The sequence below is a fragment of the Ostrinia nubilalis genome, chromosome 12, assembly GCF_963855985.1.
Source record: "Ostrinia nubilalis chromosome 12, ilOstNubi1.1, whole genome shotgun sequence".
Classification (NCBI taxonomy): domain Eukaryota; kingdom Metazoa; phylum Arthropoda; class Insecta; order Lepidoptera; family Crambidae; genus Ostrinia; species Ostrinia nubilalis.
The window spans coordinates 13,566,158-13,589,387 of NC_087099.1; the positions used below are offsets into that span (position 1 = coordinate 13,566,158).

General features: G+C 35.0%; 1 protein-coding gene across 1 annotated transcript; it reads left to right on the forward strand.

Annotated features, from left to right (window-relative positions):
- Window positions 1–7,685: 7,685 nt before the first annotated feature.
- On the forward strand, window positions 7,686–12,976 carry LOC135076973 (uncharacterized). Its single transcript, XM_063971509.1, has 4 exons — window positions 7,686–8,302; window positions 8,745–9,011; window positions 9,641–9,823; window positions 10,504–12,976. The coding sequence occupies exons 1-4, from the start codon at window positions 7,906–7,908 to the stop codon at window positions 10,695–10,697; spliced, it is 1,041 nt and encodes a 346-aa protein (XP_063827579.1). The 5' UTR covers window positions 7,686–7,905; the 3' UTR covers window positions 10,698–12,976.
- Window positions 12,977–23,230: the final 10,254 nt, after the last annotated feature.

Sequence of the window (23,230 nt, forward strand, 5' to 3'; positions counted from 1 at the left end):
GATTTGTATGAAAATTAAAATAATTAAAATGAAGATATCAATTTTCTGACTTCACCATACCATTTATATGGGCTAGTGTCGGCTCATATACCCATTTACCTAACACCCTGTAGAAATAAGTTTTACGGTGTTGAAACATTATGTTAAAACTAACTAAATATAATTTTAATTAAATGTACACAGACTATACATACGTTTTGTTGTAATAACGCACCTATTGGCACTATAATAAGATTCCAGTTTCAGTATTAGGTACATCATTTTACATTACTTACTATACATAATACATATAACCCAACAATAATACGTACATTATGCTAAATTAAATTACAATAATAGTTAAAACAATAGCGCGGCCTTCATGACATATTCAAGTACATATTTATTAAGATAGCAGGTCCTTCGGTCCGAAGTCCAAAGCCGGTGACGCAGTTGTTATCAGTCAGTTAATAATGTCCGCATAAACACTATTAAACTTGAAAAATATGTTTACGAATTTACACACAATACCTATTACAATGTTAGGTATACTTTAGGCGAGTTGCTAATAAGCCTAAGTGAACTTTAAACACGACACGTCTAAAAGATGTATCTTTCTTTTGTTGTTTAGTGTAGTGGATAATACAGTTTTATCTGATTAGATAAATTGATTATTTTATTATCTATCTTTATTGCACTGTCCAAGGTACCTACGATGAACGTTTCAGGCACGGTATTTCAGGAATGCCTTTAAGTTGGAGATTTATTTTATCCACAACGAGGAAGCTCTTGGCCTGCATTTCACCTGATGGAAAGTGATGATCAGGCCGAAGGTGGAAGCGAGTTTCACCCGGAATCCTCAACCCCACAGAAACTGACTATCTTACTCTGACTGTCGGAACACAACAATGTTGTGTAGATAGTGTATTTAGGTATTTACCGCACTGTGTCAGCCACCTCAACCTTCAAACTGCACTATATGCTCCTGGGCCACCAAAATAAAGGCTCTCTCTAGTTTGGGGTCTGCTATTAACTGTTTACTAACTTGTGTTTGTGAAATAAATAGACTGCAGCAACGAACACTGTCGTATATTCTATTTTTTACATTGCAGTTTCGATAGTGTTCGATGCGGTAGTTTAATATACTTTTCATTTTCATTTTTACTGAACAAATGGCAAAATTATCCGGAATATGGTTAAAACTGAACAAATGGCAAAATTATCCGGAATATGGTTAAAACCGAAATTCATACGGGCAAAGTCACGGGCAAAAGCTATAATTGTTGTAGGTAGTATTTGCAATGGCTGTGGAGCTGTGTGGCCTCGAACGAAATAGGTTCCGGTTCAATTCCTGGTTAGATAACGCTGATTTAATTTTGATTCTAAAGTGACTAGTAGTTGGCGAGTACTCGTAGCAGACGCTTTATAATTCAGTGTCAGACATTTCTAAAAATTTTAGTACATACTACACCACCATTCATTTTAAACCGATTTTGCACTGCGTTATTGCTGCAAGAACTTTTTTAACTATTCGCTATGCCGGCACTCCTGTAGTTCATTTCAGCAAGCATATTTTGCACGTTTCTTTTTAAAAAGTAGAACTACTAAGTAGTTAATATAAGGCCTACTACATATTATAAGGCCTCCGAGACTCGTTGTTTATACCTCCAAGTAAGTCCGTAGTTGAAAAAGAATATACCTGCACAAACAAAACACAAGGAAAAGTTACGTCTATCAATAGGCTAAATCTAAAAAAAATCTATTAGGATGATGATTACGAAAATTTAATGTGACCGGGAATCGAGCCCGTGCTTGTTTGTGCTTGATTCGGTTCTTACGTAAGAGTAGGCGCACACCGTTGATTTTTAGTTGGCCGATTTTAATTTGTATGAAGAATCGGCCAAATCGAATCGGCATAGTGTGCGCACTCCCATACATGCCCATACTGATCAACTGCCCGACTAAACTATCGGCCGACGAAAAATCAACGGTGTGCGCCTACTCTAAATCTTATGTAAATTTAGGTGCCATAAAACTTACCCATGAGTATATCGACAATTGATACGCTCTTACTAATCTACCGGCCTTGGGGGTCAAAGTACAGTCGCGGTGCGGTCATGGTCATGGTCAACTTAGGGGTTCCCCGTATGTTCCAAATTAATGGTTAATGAAATACCCAAAAAACTTGTTGCTAGAGTTGTTGTTAGTAGGCAGGGCAGTTGTTATAATGACTAAATTATTGAATAGCGACTACAGATAAAATCGAGTGGTTTACTTAAAGGCCTCTTGGAATAGGTCAAACGGGTTTGTGACATCATGAACTATATTTTTTTAAGAATATTAGTAATTTGTAAAAACAGTTGTATGTGTCCGTTGTCATAGACAGAGAACAAGCATTGCTTGTTTTGGGAATAGATGGTGCCATAGAATAGTTTAAAAATATCAAAGGATATTTAAACATCATTGGACTAAAAATATAGGTAACATTAAAAATAATTTCATTGTTTAAGACCTTAAACCAAAAACAAAAAATTACATCCATGCGTACTTGGGCCGATAAGAAACGTTATCAACCAAGCGCGTGGCGCGTGAAGATAACAGTGTGATAACAGCCACGTAACTACGTCATAGATAACGGCTTACTTTGTCCTATCAAAGTCCGCAGGCTATTTCGAAGACGTGCAGCGCTGCAAGCGCAGCGTTGTGCTTACTACTTACTTCGTTCGTTTCAGCCAAATGACGTCCACCGCTGGACAAAGGCATCCTCCAAGGCTTTCCACAATGCACGGTCCTGCGTCGCCGGCATCCAGGCTCTTCCCGCGACCTTTACCAGATCGTCGGTCCACCTAGTAGGAGGTCTGACCACGCTACGTCTACTTAGGTACTTCAGCAAAGTCAGTCAAAAATCCTTTATTTGCATGGACTATTAAAGTGCTTACAAAGCGTCAAATATTAATAAAAAAAACTTTAAGGCTGAGTTGCACCATCTAACTTTAACGGTAACTATAACGATAACCGGTGTTTTTTGTATGGAGTTTGACAGATTTTTAACGTTTGTCAAAGTTAAAATAAGATGGTGCAACCCAGCCTTAAAGTTTTGCTCTTATGGAGCCTTCACATGTCTCAATGTTTTTGCGTTTAAGTCTGATCGCCATTGCCATCGTGCACGCCCGGCTGCCCGCGTTGGTTTGGCCGAATCTTAGTCTCACATGGAAAGTGATGATCAGGCAGAAGGTGGAAGCGAGTGAGACCAGCGTGGGGAGTACTAGGTCAAATCCTCGAGCTCAGCGTGGGGACTCAGTGGGGAGTCTAGACCAAATACTCCATTTGCCTCTGGTTAATTGGGGGAGACCTATGTTCATCAGTGGCTGAAATTATGAAGTTAGGGAGGGTCGTCTTCTTGCAGTGGACACTAAATGGCCCGATGCTGGTGATAATAAGCAGGTTACCTCCAGTTAATGTCGATGGTTGATCGATCCTACAAACAAATCTAATAACGAATCTAATCTACACCAATTGATTAAACTTAAGTTCCGTATAACATAACAATGCTCTACAATCAATTCAATCTCTATCAATGTCATAGATTCTGACCTTTTATTGGTTGAATGTTTTGAGTTTGACACCTAATATTAGCCTAGTATTACCCCGACGGATTAGCAAGCTGAAGTGGCAATGGGCAGGGCACATAGTACGCAGAACTGACGGCCGATGGGGCAGCAAGGTTCTGGAATGGAGGCCGCGTACCGGAAAACGCAGCGTGGGACGTCCACCTACAAGGTGGACGCAGGCCGCTACCAATCGATCAACGTGGAAAGCATTGGGGGAGGCCTATGTTCAGCAGTGGACGTCCTATGGCTGAATGATTAGCCTAAATAGTACTTACATCAGAATAGCACATGTACACAGACAGAAACTAGTGAAGGAACACGAAATGTTCTTAATTGATTTATCGTTTTGATTGATTGCTCGTTCATAGTTTAGTATATTTACATTACTCTATTATCATTTTCGTGAGTTCCTAGAGATATGATATTATGGATAAGATTGTTTATTATTTTAAATACAAATTATCTCTATTACTAAGCATTTTCAGGTAATAAGTATTTGCTAATATCAAAACGCTAATCCTCAACAACATTAAACCCATTTTCATGGGGGGCACCACCTGATTGGATAAACACTATAATCTACTTATGCATAGTTAGACCGCACATAACTACGATTATACATAAAAGGTTTTCGCTTAAACCATCATAAGCAACATCTACATCCGTCAGCTTTTGAACTATGATGTTGTCCAATGACAGTCAAACTTTCCTCTTCATTGGTTGAGTTTTTATTGGCGGTCAAGCTGTAGATCCTGGCTACACAGCAATCGCAGGCGATGCAGCAGTGGAAACAAGAGGTAGGTCATCCCCACCCGAGTATTTAGTCTAAATCCTACTTGATCAATCAGTATGTACCTAGTACCTACCTAATTTATGCAGCGTTTTGACGCATATTTAATTATTTACTAAAAAAAAATAGAAAGAAAAAGGTTATCAAAATCTAGTACGATACTGGTACGATAAGTTCACCGCTCTATAGGCGCTGACCTATGAAAAAACCGACTAACAAATTTTAAGATTAAACTGTTTTTATACAACAATAAAAACAAAGTTATATGTATCTGTTTAAAAACAATAAAATGTGCTTTGAACGATAACAACACCTCACCTCATTGTATTATCTGCTGTTTAGTATTACATTGCCCCGATAATTATTTTATGAAATAAGTATTATTAACTTATTAACCTACTACGAGTATACTTTTGTGACTAAAAGAAGTACCTACTAGTAATTCTGTAGGTACTTAAAGTGACGCGCGAAATAAAGTTTGCACGCAACTAACTACGTGAGAAAAACATTTTTCACCCGACTGCGCCAGAAGGACGGTTTAGTTTATAAACTTCTTTGCAGAAACTTACTTTTACAGCGTTTACATAATATATTATTATGGCTATTTCTCCCCCTCTCCATCGACTTTCCCTACCAAACGTTTTCATCAACAGTATCAACACGTTGATGACCAACAGATGTCACTTACCTACTTAGTGCTGAAAGAAACCCTATGTTTAGAGTTTAACTAACTTAGGACACCATAATGGCGCCACCGGTCGCACCTCCAATAATATGTAATACCAATTTAAAAAGGGTACCTACCTCACCTGGTTTGTTGGCTCATAACGTAGTAGGAAGGCGCTGGATGCAGGCCGCTACCAATCGGCCAATTTGGAAAACATTAGGGGAGGCTTATGTTCAGCAGTGGACATCCTGTGGCTGAAATTATGATGATGATGATGAACAGAAAATGTAGCTATATGGAAACTCAAAACACTGCCGTTAATGAGATAGGGCCTTTAGGGATGTTCGGTTTCCATGTGTTGTTGGTTCGATTTCCATGGTTACGGGACAACTGATGGACGCTTATGAATTCTTTAGTGCTCTAGTTAATTAAGTGCAAGAAAGGGTAATTAACGTCTGTAAAACAGGCACTTACAAGTTCCCTTTTCAATTAGTACAACTGAGCTAAGTAAAGGCTATTGAATAAGATACTTACTTACATTTCCTTTTTTTTTTTTTTTTTTTCATTTATTATCATTTTACAAAGGAAGTTCTTAAACATATTACAATTAAATGCATTGGCATAAACCACTGAGGTTTGTTTGCCATGCTTGATGCGGTCAGTCTATTAAATTAGTAATCAAACAGTTGCGTTCTACAAAGAAACAAAGAAAAAACATAATAAAAGTTACAATTTTCATAGATAGGCATCCCTGTCAAGCCGATTTACCAAGAGGTTACTATATAATTTGTTCGTATAAGTCGTACCCATACTAGGCAAATGCATTTCCGCTATGAAATATGTTCCAGAAAAAACGACCTTAGCTTGGACTTAATGTTATTTTCATTTAAATTATCTTTTAAAATAGCGGGTAGTTCGTTAATAAGTCGCGGAACCAAGTACCTACTGCGTCGTTCGCTCACCATACACATTCCGAGCTTGTGTTGTCTGTAAAACTTAAAATGTAGTAGTGTAATTATTATGCCATTACATGCACTTGTTAACGTGATTTAAAATCAATCAATACCTAGATCGATCGATATCATCATATTGTGTTGTGTTGTGATATTGATTTTAATAATATTATAAATTTTCATTAGACATTCTTAACGATCCTACCTTATCTACCTATCTAGGTATTTCATATTTAAATTTTCAAGCTAATTGATTAAATCTAGTTACGATTGTAACGTTGATAAATAAATACATTTGGTATTTTTCTAATCTTTAAGGACCACTAACGCCATCTCTTATGATCTATCAAAAAGTAAAAATCTATCAATTTATATTTTAACAAAAGGATCACAATAAATGTTATTTAATATATTTATTAGTAAAGTAATAATATTAATTAAATCCATGCGAGTAGATTTCAGTATTACTTTTAAAGGAATTTTATATAGACCTACCTACGTTAATAATTTTATTATTATTTATACGTATTGCTAAACAGTACACAGTAGTAAACACGCATCTGCACGATTTTCGTTTTCTTTATAATGCCACTAAACAGTTCAATTACAGTTACAGAACTATGCAATGCAAACATTTTAGGACTACTAGCGCCATCTCTTATTGCCCAGTCGTCAACTCCGCTAAGCATCGATTCAACCAGCCTATCAAACGGCCATAACCTAAGCTGCATAGTGATAAAAGTTTTTAATTGGGTATTTGGGTACTAACAGAAATAATTGCTTTCTATTAATTACAAGTTAAATGGCTACAAACAATTTTTTTTTTTAAAAGCTGTATATTCATCGATGCCTTTGCTACGTAGCTCGTTCAACGCAACGCAAAAAATAATGCCATACGTCATCATGACAGCTACGTTGCGTCACTGTCTTCAGAAATATTTATTTTCCCTTGCATTTATTTTTAGTTGAAACTAAAATGTATAATAGCGCATGTAAATAATAAATTAATTTCCAAACTATATGATTCTCTTACCAACTCGTGCATCCAAGTAATTGTAGACCATTCCAAAATTGTTATAGGTTGTTCCAACAAAACAATCAGAATTCATTTTCTGTTGTTTTTGTTGCGGATACAATAAGTTATTGTGGTCAGTGATTAATTTTATTAAGTGCATTTCAGGTGATGATTTTGTTCAGTGTGTGCCGACGAAAAAGGGTCATCAGATCCTGTACAAAGGATACACTTATGTTTTCAAGAGTAGGTTGCAATGTGGCGCGGAGCAGTGGTGCTGCTCGTTCCGCCAAAAAACAGGTTGTATATCCGTCATTAATATGCAGACTTTCGGTGTGGAGGTCGTGAGGGACTTCCACAACCACAAGAAACCTATGTTCAGTGATTAGGCCGTTAAATTTGTGTAAACAAACAATAATCTAATTGTTTCCAGCGTAAAGTTAAAACAGTCGTTCTAAATGTGGTAAATCGTGCTTCATTTGTGTGAATCAATATTAAAAGGATTTAAGTCTGTAATGTAGGAAAGACTTCAGCTTCAGAGTTGTTACATAAAAACACCAAAATAAAATTACAATCAGTATTACCCCAGTATTAAAATATATCCTATTTAATTCTTTCTCTTGTTTACACAGCTTTAAAAAGTATTTATTGCAGTTTATGTACAAAATAAAGTTTTTTACTGATATGGTGTATTATTTTATTATTAAGTTTCATGTGATATTAAAATTGTTGACTAAAATGTGTTTTATTTATCTCCTGTATTTATAATTTGGTTATATAGTGTAAGTAGTTAGTGTCTGTATCAAATTAGTAAGTAGATATAATTGTTCTCAAGTATTTACAACTTAGTTTGTGACAGCTAATATAAGTTAGCTGAAATATTAACCAATGCTATGTTCTTTGCGACAGAAACAGAGTTACCGGATTGGGTGTCTATTTATTTCTTGAAGAATGGAGATAACGAATATCGTTGCAACATATGCGAGACGGTTCTGCATACCGATGAAAAGTCAATGCAGTTATTGGAACATATCAAGGCTAATCACAAGGAAGTTCATGATCTTCATAAAGAAAACCCTGAAGCCACCGTAGGGTTTCGCATCGAGTTCCTTCATCTGAATGTATTGAAAGATGACGGTGACCCAAAAACGGAGCCTGTAATAATCGGTGAAATGTGTGAAGCAACCTCGGAGGAAATAGCTAAGCCCATAACAAAGTTTGATGAAACAATGGACTCTCATTTGGTTGTTATGCCAGCGGCTAAGAAAAAGACTCAGCGACGTGAAAGTGGTATGTACAGATATATTATTTGAACCTTTTTTTAAGTTCTTAACTTGTATGACTTATCAAAATTTGCAATAGGCCCATATCAGCAGTCAGTATTCTTGTAAATATAATGTTATTATCATGCCTCTAAAATAATAATCATAAACTTTCATAACTAAATGACCAATATTTTGAATAATATTTCTGTTGTAAAAAATACACTAAATCACAGCAGATAATCACCTAAAAATGTACTATTAATGTCTCATAGTGCAGTTGTAATTTGTAGCAAGCAAACTTTGTGGGTTCAATTCCCACCTAAAGAAATCCAGTGCTCAACTTAGAATATATTATTATTATGATTTGTATTTCTTATATTTTATCTCAGTTATGAATATTTCAGAACTGCACATACACATAAATAAATCATATTATCCTAATCGCATGTCTTCATAATATATTTCAGAAACCAGAAGGAAGAGTTGGGTGTGGAAATACTTCATTCGTATAAGCAACATCATTTACCGATGCAAAATCTGCGAAGCCGTACTCTCTATAAAGGGATGCAACACTAACAACATGAATCGCCACGTACGGACAAAACATCCGACCGTTTTCCAAATGGAAATGGATGAGAAAAAGGACAAACAATCGGACATTGAAACTTCTGTGGAACTTGAAACACAGAATATCGAAGATTTGAACTTGGAAAGGGATTATGCGATAACTCAAGGTAAGAATTTTGATTTGATTTGATTTTTCATTGTATAATTTTTGAAAGTAATATAGTAAGACACGGGTCTTAACGCGACGTTTATTAATGAGTTACAGCTGCAGCATAGCAGCCGAAACGTCAAGCCGTGAGTACATAATGTAACTCATTAATAAACGTCGCGTTAAGACCCGTGTCTTACTATTTTAGTTGAAATGGAATGCGAAAGTATAAAATCTTGTAATTTTTGAAACTCTTAAAACAATAACAGTATGGAAAACAAGATAATTCAAAACATACAAATTTTAATAGGCAACTCCTATTACCTTAAGGCTAGATAATTTAAGAGCATCGTCGTGGTCGTGGGTTCGATTCCCACCTGAGGCAATTCCATTTTTTCAAGTTATTTATAACATAATACTCGTTACAACTCTGCGTCTGCCGAAGACCAGCTTCGTGCCATGCCCTTTCGAAAATGTCACGATAAACAGGCACCCTGTTGGCACAGTACTAAATATATTTTTTTTGTCATGTACTTACCTAAATGTTTTGTGTCATTAAACTATTTTTATCTATCTATGTATTACAATAGCATATTGTATTTTATACTTTGGGTTCTTAGTACCAATTTATCCTTTATTAATCCACAGACGATACCCCGCAAACCCCCACGAAAACCGGTTTCAACCGGCGCAGTTGGATATGGATGTACTTCACCCGACTGACCAACACCCTAGCGCAGTGCAAACTGTGCAACAGGAACATTTGCCACGGGGGCAACGCTACAGGCAATATGAATAGGCACCTCAAGATGATACACAATAAAACTGGACGTAAGTGTTTTTATACTATAAAACAAGTACATATTGCGAATCGAAAGTAGTTAAAGTTCAAGCATAGAATCTTTCTTCTGATTTATAAGTACTAGCTTTCCGCCCGCGTGGAATATTATTTATTTAATCGCGCGCGTCCCTGTTTCAGAAACCGGGATAAAAACTATCCTAAGTCCTTTCCTGGGACTCAAAGTATCTCTATGCTATGGTTTAGGCGTGAAAGCGAGACAGACTGAGTTACTTTCACATTTATAATATTAGTACAGAAGTATAGATTATTGATATGTCACCAATCAAAAGGTTTTAACGGCTCACTTTTACGATGCCATGGGGCCCGCATTCGTGTAACTATTCTAACTTGTTGACTGCCGTATGCAAGAGAACGCCGAGCGTATGCGAGAGAATGCACACGTTCCCGCACTATGCGAACTATCAGCTATTTCGTTTCGTAAAATTAAATCCATACCTCTTCTAAACTAAGATAGTGTTCATCCAATTCTAAAATTATTCGATAGTATGTCCATCTGGACATACATATCTAAGTAGTTTGACTTCTTATTTAAAACTATGTACCTACTTATCTACCTTTTTTGGTTGGACTAAAGCTAGTCTTTGTGTACTCAAGTCTCAAATGCACCCACTACCAAAAAACGGTGCACCAACTCAATTCAATTTTACAGATGACCACAACTGGGTGTGGAAGGTGTTTGACAACACCGATATGGAGTCGTATGCGTGCAAGATATGTCAGTACCGCTGCGTCAGACACGATGACGTAGACCGAAGCATCTCAACCATTCTCAACCACCTGAAGTTGGCGCACGGAGTGGTCTCGGGTGAGCAAATAATCACCAGTGTGGAGTGTGAGGATTAGTATTAAATTTTGATTAGAATAAAGTATTGAAAATAATTAATATGAACCACTTAAGAAATATTTCAGGTTTTAAAAAGCATTCAATAGATGGCGCTAGTGTGACTTTTATCAATAAATAAATTGTTTGGTACTGATATTAAATCTAAGATTTTAATAATTTACGCTTGCATTTTGAAATGATACTTGATTATTTACACTCATTTCAGGATCCGACTTAAAACTACCATTTAACTAACCGTTCGAATCTCATTTTTGTGTTTATTGCATTGGTTTTTGATTGTGAGTTTTCAGAACTGCTGATTTTTTAAGCTGTAGATACAAATAAAACGCGACTGTCAAAATTACAATATGAACATTGTGCATCTTTATTTAGCAAGTATTTCGCCCCTATTCACAACATTACTATGAGGTCTCACAGTGCGCGTGGTCGCACAGGGTGACACACGAACCAATCAGACCTCTATTCAACGCTGTGCGTTCGATTTACTGCTTCAATTAAGCAAGCATCGTTTGTGAATACGGGCGTTCGATTCTTTAATCCTGAAACTAGCGCCATCTAGCTATAGTCCGGCTTTTTTACATCTTCATTAAAAAAGGCAAATTTCTACCATCGTGATTTCCAAGCTGATTTTTAGGGAACTAAAGATTTTGACCAATTGTAAATATGATTTTACGTTTATAGAAGTTATTTGAGTCGAAGCTCTGAAAATGTTTGTCAATATCAAGGCGGTTGGGTGATTTTTAAACAGCATCTTGAACTATACAAAAGTCGGATTCGTAATTCGCATCAATGTGAAAACGTACCGACAATGAAGAACCTTGCCAAGTATGTGTTCACATTGATGCGTCTTGGCCAATTTCCCGCAGTGTACTTCCAGCATTTGGGTGAAAATCAAGTTATCTACGGAGTAGTCGTAGTAGAAACTGCGCACATTATCGGGACAACGCAGCAAGGGATTTTTAGGTAACAAACAATAATGTACTACGTAGTTTTGACGCTACAGTTGAACTGGCAATGTAGGCCTTCTGCTTCAGTATTCCTACCTAAGCATGCCGTGGCCTCTCAAAACCATTAAAATTGCAATTTCAACCGTAGCGCTAAAACTGGAACATTATTATTCGTCACTTAAAAATCTATTGCTGTCCCGTCCCGGTAATGTGTACAGTCCCTTTACTTGACTTGCGCTAGAGAAATACTTTTCTTATTTTGATTTGATCCTTATGTGATTCAGTGAATTGCTAAATTATTAATTGGATTTTTGACTCCCGTGTGTCACGAGGGGTTTATATATGTGACTTTTCGTCATACAGTTTTTGTATTTTTGCGTAATTCAATTGCGCGGTATTTAAATATAATATTTGTTGTTACTTTTACTTTTATCTTTACTAGGTTATAGGAAACCATTGGTGATTAATAATTTAATACGGATTATGTCACAGTTATGGCGTTTCGAAAACGGTTAGAGACTGGCTTTATTTTTCATATAGATGGTGCTGTCACGTTATAATATGGTACAGGAAAAGGGCTCTTTCAAATAGACTTTATGAGATGTTAGTTGAACGTTTGCAAGACCGCACACTAAGGCTGGGTTGCACCATCATAATTTCACTTTAACAAACGTCAAAATCGTTATAGTTACCGTTAGGTAAAGTTAGGTGGTACAACAACGCAGCTTAACTGTTGGGAATATTTTTTATTCCAACGCAGTTCTCGTTTTCATCCAATTTTCCGTGTGTCGTCCTGCAAACATACGGCTCAGAACGTCTTATTTAGAGGAGTCTAAAGATTTAATTATTCAACAATTATTTTCTGTTATCATACAAAAGGACTTCTGCCTAGCTCGCTCCTACTTTTCTTTTCAATTATTTCTTGAAATATTTAAGGCTTAAGTTTCTTTCGCTATTTCTCAACACCAACCGATATTGTCCTGAAGTTGTGGTGCAAGATATTATTTGTGATGTTGATGATGAATAAGATTTTTAATTCCGTTTTTTTACAATTATAATTTGAGAAAAAAACGCCTAACCGTTCTCGAATACGTCCATTCTGTGTATTCAAATATGTGTATTAGTCTGTCGGAGTTTCATTTAACATATTAATATATTCTATAAACTGGAGTTTTATTACTTACTTTTATTTGATTTTCGTGTTATTAAAGTTAAACTAGGCTAATTTTTAAATCAAGTAAAGAAGCACCTTTATTCTTTTTATTGCATAATAAATAAGGTATTATTGTAAATACATTTTAAGTTAGTGGAATAAAGATGGGTAATTAAAAGTTTGTTTTACTTTTCACCTGAATTTAGTTATTTTTTTTTAGAAATTAATTTGTAGTTTAACATAGATTGATATTTTAACAATTCAGTTCGTGACTTTTCGATAGATGGCGATAGCTTTAGCAGCACTATTACAAAGGCCACAAATTTTCTAAGTAGGTACTGGAGACAAATTCGTAAGTTACGATAATCTTTGCAATTTGTAAGTATATTTATTATATCAGCATAATACTCATCACATCACTATTTACGTACTTGTATTAGGATGGGAAATATGAAGACGCAGATTGCAAAGCCTCAGACAAATTGTACCTATGTGTAGCTTAGATGGCGCCACTCCCGTTTGTAGAAAACAGTGGTAAAATTACCAATATCACAAAATTCGTTTAGAACATACTAAACTAATAGGTAAAGGGCAATGCATTTACAATAAATTTTGAAAGTTATAATTAAAGTAGATAGAAGCCATTATACCTTTGCGTGGGTTTAGGGTTTCAAACTGCGTTAACCCTTTACACACGAGAATAAAAAAGTGTCAATATTTTAATAAAACTTTACTTAGGGGTTATTTTAGAGTTAAAATAAGATTAGAAAAATACTCTAAAAAATTTTGCATTTTCAGTTTTCCTGAAAGTATGCCCTCACGATAGTGAGGCTTCGGTATAATTTGTAAGTCTCACGATAGTGAGTGTTATACTATTTAGTTAATTTATTTAATAAAAACTACTAATTTATAAGCACATAAGTATTCATTTGGTAAGAGACCCCTATAAGTTAAGAGTAAGCTATAATTTAACAAGCAATTAAACCTCTTTTAGCAAATTGTCTTACAAAAAACTAATTAATTAAAAAATATCCACCTTTTGACAAACTTGCAAAGTAAAAACCTTTATTAGTTTGGTTGGTACCAATATGAGGTCCGAGATGATTATTAAGAGATTGTAAAATAGAACAAAATTACTTTATAATTAATAATAAAGAAATAAATGTCATTTTTATGGCTTAAGATGATATGACTGGAAACAGCTTTTTTGCGAGAAAGGCACAGGTAAACATTTCACTTAGCACATTTAATTTTTGACCAGCTGGAACATCCTTCCAACATGTAACACCTCGGTGCTTTTTAGCCAGGTAATCGTTCTCATCTGTCTTATCATTTGCCTTCTGACCTTAAAAGTCTATATTATATTGTTTATGGATGTCGAGTCGTTTAGTAAATTTTCGACACGATGCTCTTTATTAGAATATCTGTTTAAAGCCTCAGCTATGCTGAAACGAAAATCTAGTAATGCTAAAATGTCTTTTTTTGAATAACCATTAGCTGTGCAATCAATTTTCTAAAGTCGCCGCGAATTAACAACCTCCAGCTCCAAAATTTAAACTAGAACTTTCAAACCCTATTATCTTGTAATAAAGGTTTGGTGGCATTCCATTTGTTAGTCCAGAATATCTACACCACTCATATCGTTCAACGATTGAATAATAAGATGGACCTCTTTGCAGGTATATTGATCCTTTATTTATCATGGGTTGCACCTTCCAAAGCGGTTGTCTTGTTCTGTTTCTGCTAGTTGGTCATGGTAAAATACATAAAGGGAATGTCGTGTGTGTACAAATCGGTTATGAACTATTTTGTTAGCAATAAGCCCCTATTTTTTATACTAGTGTGTCAGTACATATGCAAACATGGGTCCGGAAGGCATCTCATGAAAATATCTGCACCGAACACTATAGCAATTTCGGTTCTAATAGTTTTTAATTCTTTATCGATTTAACGCATGTAGTGCAAGTTTGTACACCTAGCCATCTCTTTGTAAAATGTGTCATCAAAATAATCAATTGAGATACTCAGTTGGAGTACGAATTCAATTTGTTTGAATTTTCTTCCAAATTGACCCTGTAATTTGTAGCGGACGTGGCTTTTGTTTCAGCTTTTGCTTGCCACATAGTATTTTTAAAATGTCTGACCAGCCTTGCTGATTCATGTTCAGGGTCTACTTTGTCTCCTGAGCTTTCATATTTGGTATTCTACTCTTCAAAGTCCGTAAAAACCCGAAATTGTGTTTCCTGGTCTTTTTAGTCATAAAAATCTTTAATTTCATAGTCGGTTGCGTTTCCAAATAATGCTACGACATATCCTTCATATTTAGGATGCACTAAAATAGAAAAACAACTAAACACTAATCCATAATATCAAATAACAAATAAAATAGTTTTCAATCAACTACTGGAGGTTTGACCGACCAGCTACGATCGTGTGACTTAATTTTGTGGTAGTAATTATTATTAATTTATGCAATGAAATAACAATAAAAGTATTCCATTCGGATAATCACTGTTTTCGTAATAAAATAAAACTATAACACTTATCCGAAAACAACAATAACCACATAAAATCTATATTTACATTGGCCGCCTCTCGTTCCAAAAAATGCAGTCAACTTTAAGTCCGAGTAAACGAGCACTGACAGGTCCCAACACTAAATGAGCGGCACTGTGTGCGAGTAAATATCTCTCACGAGCGATCGCTGCCGATTGCGGCCGCAAAAACAAGTTTACATGGGCATGAGATTTTTTCAAAGTTACTCTCACGTACGTGTATCGTCGTGTGTAAAGGGTTAAGCGGACGCCCGCGCGGTTTCAAGCCTAAAAAATATTAGTAAAACTAAATCACATTATCTTATCAATTTTAGCAGTTGTAATCCTTCAACTACTTCAGAATTTGGATAGTCATTATTTGACTCACCAGTTGGCGCCACTAGCGAGTACAAAATCGACGATACTGAAGTTTACGCATTCTCCTATGTGAAAAGGTTGGTATTGCAATAAAGATGACGCGTTTTCATTATTTCTGGTAAGAAAATTCAATTGAAAATTAACCTGTCAGTTAGTGACCAGTGGAGACAGTTTTCTACGAATTGCTACTATGACTAATAAAAACTATTTTGCATTTGTGTTATGTCTATTATTATTTCATTTACTATTATTATATTATTAATAAATACCTACCATTGTCTGTTACAGTAAAAGTACGTTCATCTGATATACAATTTGTGAATACAAGGAGAGGAGGAAAAGCTTTACTACTGGAAGGCCGCCGATATCACAAGAAGAAGGTTTATACCAATGGAGACGCTTATTACAAATGTTTTACGATACCCAACTGCCCTGGAAGTTTAACTTTGGATGCGCATAATCAAATAAAAAAGGTAAAAAGTCATAGCGACAACTGTAAAGAGGATTTTAGTCAAAATAATATGCTATTAAAAATTCATGGTCTGAGACAAGGTGGGGTCTGTTAATAAATTTTCGCTAAAGGTTCGGCCAAACTAACGCGTGCAGCCTCATGTCGTGTATGAATTTGTAGCGATGAGTTCGCATCAACGCCTCCTGTCATTGGTCGCGGCGATCTATGCACGTGCAGTGGTCGCCATCGCCGCGACGCGAGCACGCGTTGGTTTGGCCGAAGCTGTACCTGTTAAAAATGCGAGGTGCAGACCAAGAGCTAAGTTAGTTTATTTTGTCTCGCATAGCTGACGCAGATTCGCATAGTATAGTTTGCAAGAACTGTGTCAGCTGTGCGAGCTAAGCTAAACTTAGCCTAAGGCCCGGTTTCCACGAAGTAGAAGAGAAGCGGAGCGAAGAAATGTTTTGAATAACCAATTAGATTTGATTATGTCAACTTCATTAAATCTGAATGACATCTGATTGGCTGTTGAAAACATTTCTCCGCTCCGCTAGGCATTGTTGGAAACCGGGCCTTGGTCTTAATCTGCCATCGGCATAAGTTTTACATAATGAATAGGCATACATTGGCTGTATCTAAGTATGATACCTATTAATAGCAATAGGGATGATGACTGGGTAATGAAATCGAAATTCTATTTAGTCCGTCAGACAGATGATAAAAAAATTTTGGACACATATTTTTTAATTTTTTTCATAATCGAATAATTACAGAATTATATTGAGTTGAAATGTCGCGTGACGTCACTTTTGAGTAAAAAATCTACTCAAGCGTGATGTAACGCGCCATTTCAACTCGATGTAACACTGTTATTATTTAATTGTGAAAATAAATAAAAAATATAAGTCTAATATTTTCTAATTATCTGTCTGATGGACAAATAATTGAAATTTTGTCATCTAGCCTATTGTGAACCGCATGCCTCTGATTGTTATTTATTGTATGTATAATGTAAGGGATGAGCAAATAAAACAATTTTTGTAACAATATGACTAGTTTTATTTTTTTACAAACATCGAGTTACACATAAACTTCATTACTCTATTTTCTACTCATAATTTGGCTGTCACCTATCACTACAGTTTGATATATCTTTGCACCTATATTTATACATTAAAACACAACCAGATACTTAATTTATACATATGAGTATAATTTATGTATACAGAGTGCAAGGAGGTGTACAGTACAGTACCATTATTAAATATGTGCTAAGTAAAAATAAATACATAAATTGTGATGCACCAGAATAAAATAAAATTCACCAATTTAAAAAAATCGGGAAAGATTATTTAAAATATTAAAATTTCAGTGATCTCGCAGAATTATGTGGTTTCATTATTTATTAACTTTGCAGATACACTCTGTATAATTAAATTATGCCGAATCGAAACTTTATACATATCTACGTAAATCTCTGGCAGTAGCTTTATTTATTACAATATGTATTAATTTCTAATAATATGTTTTGAGTTTTAATGAATATGAAATAATTTAGTAATATCAAATCCTGTGCAATAAACTTCAATTAATTCTGTAGTTTAACTGTATATATAATTATTATATCTAGACCATCAAGGTTTTTTTTAAATTACAATAGAACATCTATTGATTACATTTATGAAATAATGGTAAAATAATTATATCCGGAATAATAATACAATTATCACTTATTACTAATGTTTACATATAGCTGTCACACATTACAGAGGTAGATATTTACAATACTACATATAAAATATGTTTTCAAGTCTCACTACAACTAGGTAAATAAAAGTATTCATTAAAACAATGATTTATTTAAAATATTGGCTTTCAATATCATTATTTCAGTGAATTTTCGAAATTACTTATAGATAAACACCCTGTATTTGATCCTAATTTTGAACGAGTCTGAGTCAGTCTGAATGATTGTTGTTTATTTTTAAGCTAAAGCAGATGAAATAAAATTAAACATTTTGGACATTTAATAACTTCACACCGGATTTTTTTTCCTACTAATTATATTAGTAAGTTGTACGTGTATATTTATATAAACGGGATTGACAGACTTTTTATTATTAATTATATAGTATTAATTATACGTGAACTTTGACCCAGACTCTTTATACGAGTATAACTTATTTGTGAACTCATTTCAATATATGTTGAACTTAATTTACTTTACCTAAATGGTGGCAAGGAAACTTTTGGCAACAGGTACTTGGCTAACCATTTTACGGTCGACATAGTAATATACATTCACTTTCAATCGTCCTTGTTACATATATTTTTAAAAATATACAATACTTATCAATTTGTTGGCATGAGGTATATCTTACTAACTCTAAAACAAAATGAGTAATGAATAATTCATTTTTTGTGCTACATTTAGGACGGTAACTAGATATTCAAAATATGTTTGTGAAAATATTGGATATATTCGTGTAATTCAATATTCATCTTTTGAGCTTACATTTGTATATTGATACAGAACTTATGAATAAAATATTTACAATAATATTTGCGTTTATAATAATTCTTATACTTATTCCGCCATATTCGACAGACAGGATCTACCTTTGTAACTACATGACAATATTATTATATTTTGTACTTTTTTCGTTATCATACATTTAAATAAGAGACCAAGATGCTCTTCATAATAGGATTTATATTATAAATACATAATCGTAATAAAAACCAATCCAAACGGTATTAATACCCTTAACCAATCACAATTTGTAAGTTAAATTTAGGAAAGAACGATAGAAATATTTGAAGACATGAAAAAACGCATATAAAATTTTAATTGATAGGAGGTTTCGGGCCGCAGTTGTGCGTGCTCTGAATGTAGACTATTCTTCCCCTGAAGGTGTGCAGGGCTGCCTTGCACCAGGGACCCCTGGAGCACCTCCATCTAATTTTTCCGTTCCTGGCACAGCCGTTGAACCTGAACCGGTACCCGCCGACGTTGATGCCCATCTTGCCTTGCTTACTGAGGCAGTAGGAAGCAAAGCAGTCCAGTCCAGTGCCTATGAGGCCCACTGTAACAAAACGAAGCGTCAGATCTGAACTGTAAATATATTTTTCTTGTGACATGCATCATACTATTAGCGACATGCACTTTTCGTACTACTGCTAGGTATACTTACGTACCTACCAAGTTTCTCTGCTCACATAGTGTTGATTAGGAACTGATCCTCTCCGAAGATGTTGGATAAGGCATGTGTCTGTTCTTGAAGGCTTGATCCAGACAACAGAATCAGGACCAGTGGCGAAGCGCAGCATAATCAATTGATTGCGAGGCGACAATAGCCCATCGGTGACAGTGTGAAACTGCCGATTCGAGAGCCGGTAGTTCGCTGGACTATTGTGGTGAATTCACTCCTAACAAGCATATTGCAAGTTTAGCTAGAGGGGTTAACGGAATCATTAGTAATTTATGCAATACAAAATGTCTAATTTTCTTTATTAGAAAAATGCCGAATGTTCAGATGCACAGTAAGTAACTAAAGTCAACCTAAATGTTACTGATATAGCCGATATACAAGACCTATACAATTCAAAGTGTGAGAACCGAGAAGGTAGGCCCTTTACAGATCATTCTATTAAGATTACTCACCCTACTTACATTCCCTATATCTTTATAGTTTACTCAAGTTTTCCTCTCAGCTTATATTAACCCTCAATTCTTTTTCAGTGAAGTTTGCGTATTCCAACCGGGGTCACCTGGTTGTGCACGTGGGCGGTCACAAGTTCACCAAGCACGAGGGCTACAAGAACAAGGTGAGGTGGACCTGCTGCAAGAGGATCAGACACGGCTGCAAAGCTAACATCAGCACTCTGAACTCCGTCGTTGTCAGAGCACAGCTCACGCACAACCATTCGTAGTGTATGGTAAATGGTAACTCGTAGATGAGGAACGAGCTTACGCGCAATCATTCGTACCGAATGGTAATTCGAAGATGAGGAACGTGAATATTGTTTCAAAATTTCATGGTCTTCAACAAATCGTTTGTCTATCTAACTATAACTATTGGTAATTGTTAGATGTATAATGTGGCTTATTTGTAGCAATAATAGTTCGTTCGTCTATCTATCGTTTATAGTAAAATCTATGTATAATGTGCTTGTGCATAATAATATACCTACATTTTGTACAGAATAAAGATGTATCTAGGTACATACTTTTGAAGGTAACCTTCATTAATTTAGTCATAAAGGTGTTGTTGATTGCTATGCCAATGAATAATAATATACCGAATATGTATATTTATAAAATCTCACTCGATTTAATGAATTTGATCACAAACAGAAGTATACTGTACACAGCACTAGTAAAATTTAAGAATATTTTACAAATTTTACAAGAAATTACAATAATTTTGTATACAACTTAAGTAAGACGTTAATTTATTACATTTTGAAAAAGTGTGCCTTGAAACAGTTGATATGAAGTTTTAATACATGGAAAGTGGAACAGTTATTATTAAGTATTAGGTATATATCAGTATAATTACGTTGCTTGTTGTTATTTTTATAGCACCTACATTATCATTCCATGATATAAAATTAGAACTATGTAGGTTAAATTGTGCCTCCGAGTAACTTTAAGTGCCTTTGTAAAAACCTAATGATGTCGACTAGAAGAGTTTTTTGAAGTAGCTTTAACTATAATTATTACTGTTCTCAAAGTACTTTTAGCCATACATTGTTTACACAATATAAAAAATATAATAATTATAGCAATAAATGATTATTCATTTGTAAATAAATCTTATTATATTGTGAATATGAATAAAGATGTTAAGATTTCATTGTTTTCTTATTTAAAAAAAAAACGCAAAGAAAATATTTATAGTTATAAACAATAAACGATCGATGAGTATTTACGTATTTATTTATTAATTATGTATTGAACATCACATATCTTAAATTGAAGAAGAAATCTTTGTCATGTTTCTGTTTTATTATATTCCATTCTACAAAACTATTGATTAATGTCGTGATAGTTAGGATGCACATGCACATTACTGGCATCCAGGATTTTTCCGTCTATAGTTTTCAGGAAGGCCGTACATTTGGTACTTTTTCTACGGACGCAATACCACAGCTGCACTTTTGTTTGCCGATGCGCGTTGTGGGGGCTATAGAGGAACCCACCATACATCAATTTTGGGTACTTGGCTGAGGTGTCTATCACTGAAATAATACCTTTAGGTATAAACTTGAAGGTTTTTTTTACCGAATCATTTTTACCTATGAAAACAACTTTCACTATGGGATCAACTCTGAAATCATAAAAAAAAACAGCTAAAATTTCAATACAGTTTGACCAAAATGTATGAAACAGCTTTTTTTGTGATTTCAAAGTTGGTCCTATATTGAAACTTGTTTATGTTCATGGGTAAAAATATCGATTCGGTAAAAAGGATTTTCCCTACCAAAGGTAAAAAATACTACTTTACATTTAAATCAACTATTATATTAGTAGCATTATCATCAGCTTAATTACTCGTATGTTACATAAATAAGTATCTAAATCTAGTTCTAATATACTAAAATATTGAATTGATACTAAAATTACTACATATTATGCTCAATTAAAATTTAAATAGAAGATCTATTCTAATTTAACCCACAAAGCCCACAATCACCTCAGATGTTTTTTAATAATGTTCTTTACTGACTAGAACCAACCATATGAAAAAAGATTCTTTAAATTCCCTTGAGTCTAGAAATAATTAAATTAAAACATTGTAAAATTCATTTTAGTGTAGTTGCTCTACGCACATAGCAGCTGGTTTTCCTAATAAACAATGCCGAAGAATACACCAAGTTGAATATAATATGAATCTAGTGATTTTAAAGTTAATTTTTTTTTGCAAGTTGACGCCCTGAGACTATATTATTCTGTGCTATTAAGTACCTACGTTAATTTATATGACAATATTTTTATATACGTTAATTTATTTGACAATATTTTTCTTAGCTCGAGGGGTTAACGGGACAATTACCCCCTTACTAATAAAACTTACACGCTCGTTGAACAGTGTTTTAAAGTGACGTTTTGTATGGAAATTTCATTTTAAAACAGTGTTCAACAACTGTGTAACTTTTTGTTATAAAGTAAGGGGGTTAGTATTTTGGGCAATACAAATTAGTCTCCTGCCGTGCTTCGATGCGCGCCGTGATATAAAATCTTATCCATGATTTTAGATGCGTATGAGCTTATCGCGTAAAATCGATACGCGACAAAGGTTTATGGCGGCACGCATCTGACTATTATAGGTACGTCGATTCATCATCATCATTTCAGCCACAGGATGTCCACTGCTGAACATAGCCTCCCCCAATGATTTCCACATCGTCCGGTTGGTAGCGGCCTGCATCCAGCGCCTTCCTGCAACCTTTATGAGGTCGTCGGTCCACCTTGACGTCGACTGGTAGTTTTCATCCGTTTCAGTGGTTATGGTTGTTGTTGAGTTTGACGATGTTCTGCATGCCATCCGTGATGGCGATGGCCAGACACCTGCTGTAGGACCTGAAGCAACGCCAGCGGGTGCGGCCGTTGTTGACGTAGTGCCTGTTGAACCGCTGGTTGCCGACCATCAGCACCTGTCGCCCTTTCAGCTCCTCGAACGCGACCACGGGCAGTTCCCCTGGATTTCCTGGAAATAGGCATAGTACAATGGAATACCTGTACTCTTCTATTAGTTTTTGAGTGCACATTTAGATGATACTTCTTGGATAATGTGTTCCGGAGGATTCAGTTGTTATCTAGGGGAGATAGGAGTTGTAACAGAGGAGAGTTGTGACTATAAGGTAATGAAAAAAGTCACAACTCTCCTCGGTCTCCTTTAAGGTTGACTTTATCCAAGATATTGGGAATAGAAGTACGAGTAAATAGTTTTGTTCAAGAAACAACGTGTGCAGTACTGCGCCTCAGCTTATTGAGCCGACTCAAATTGCATAGAAACTAAACACGTATACTGTCATAACCCTTTCATATTTACTTACTAGTATT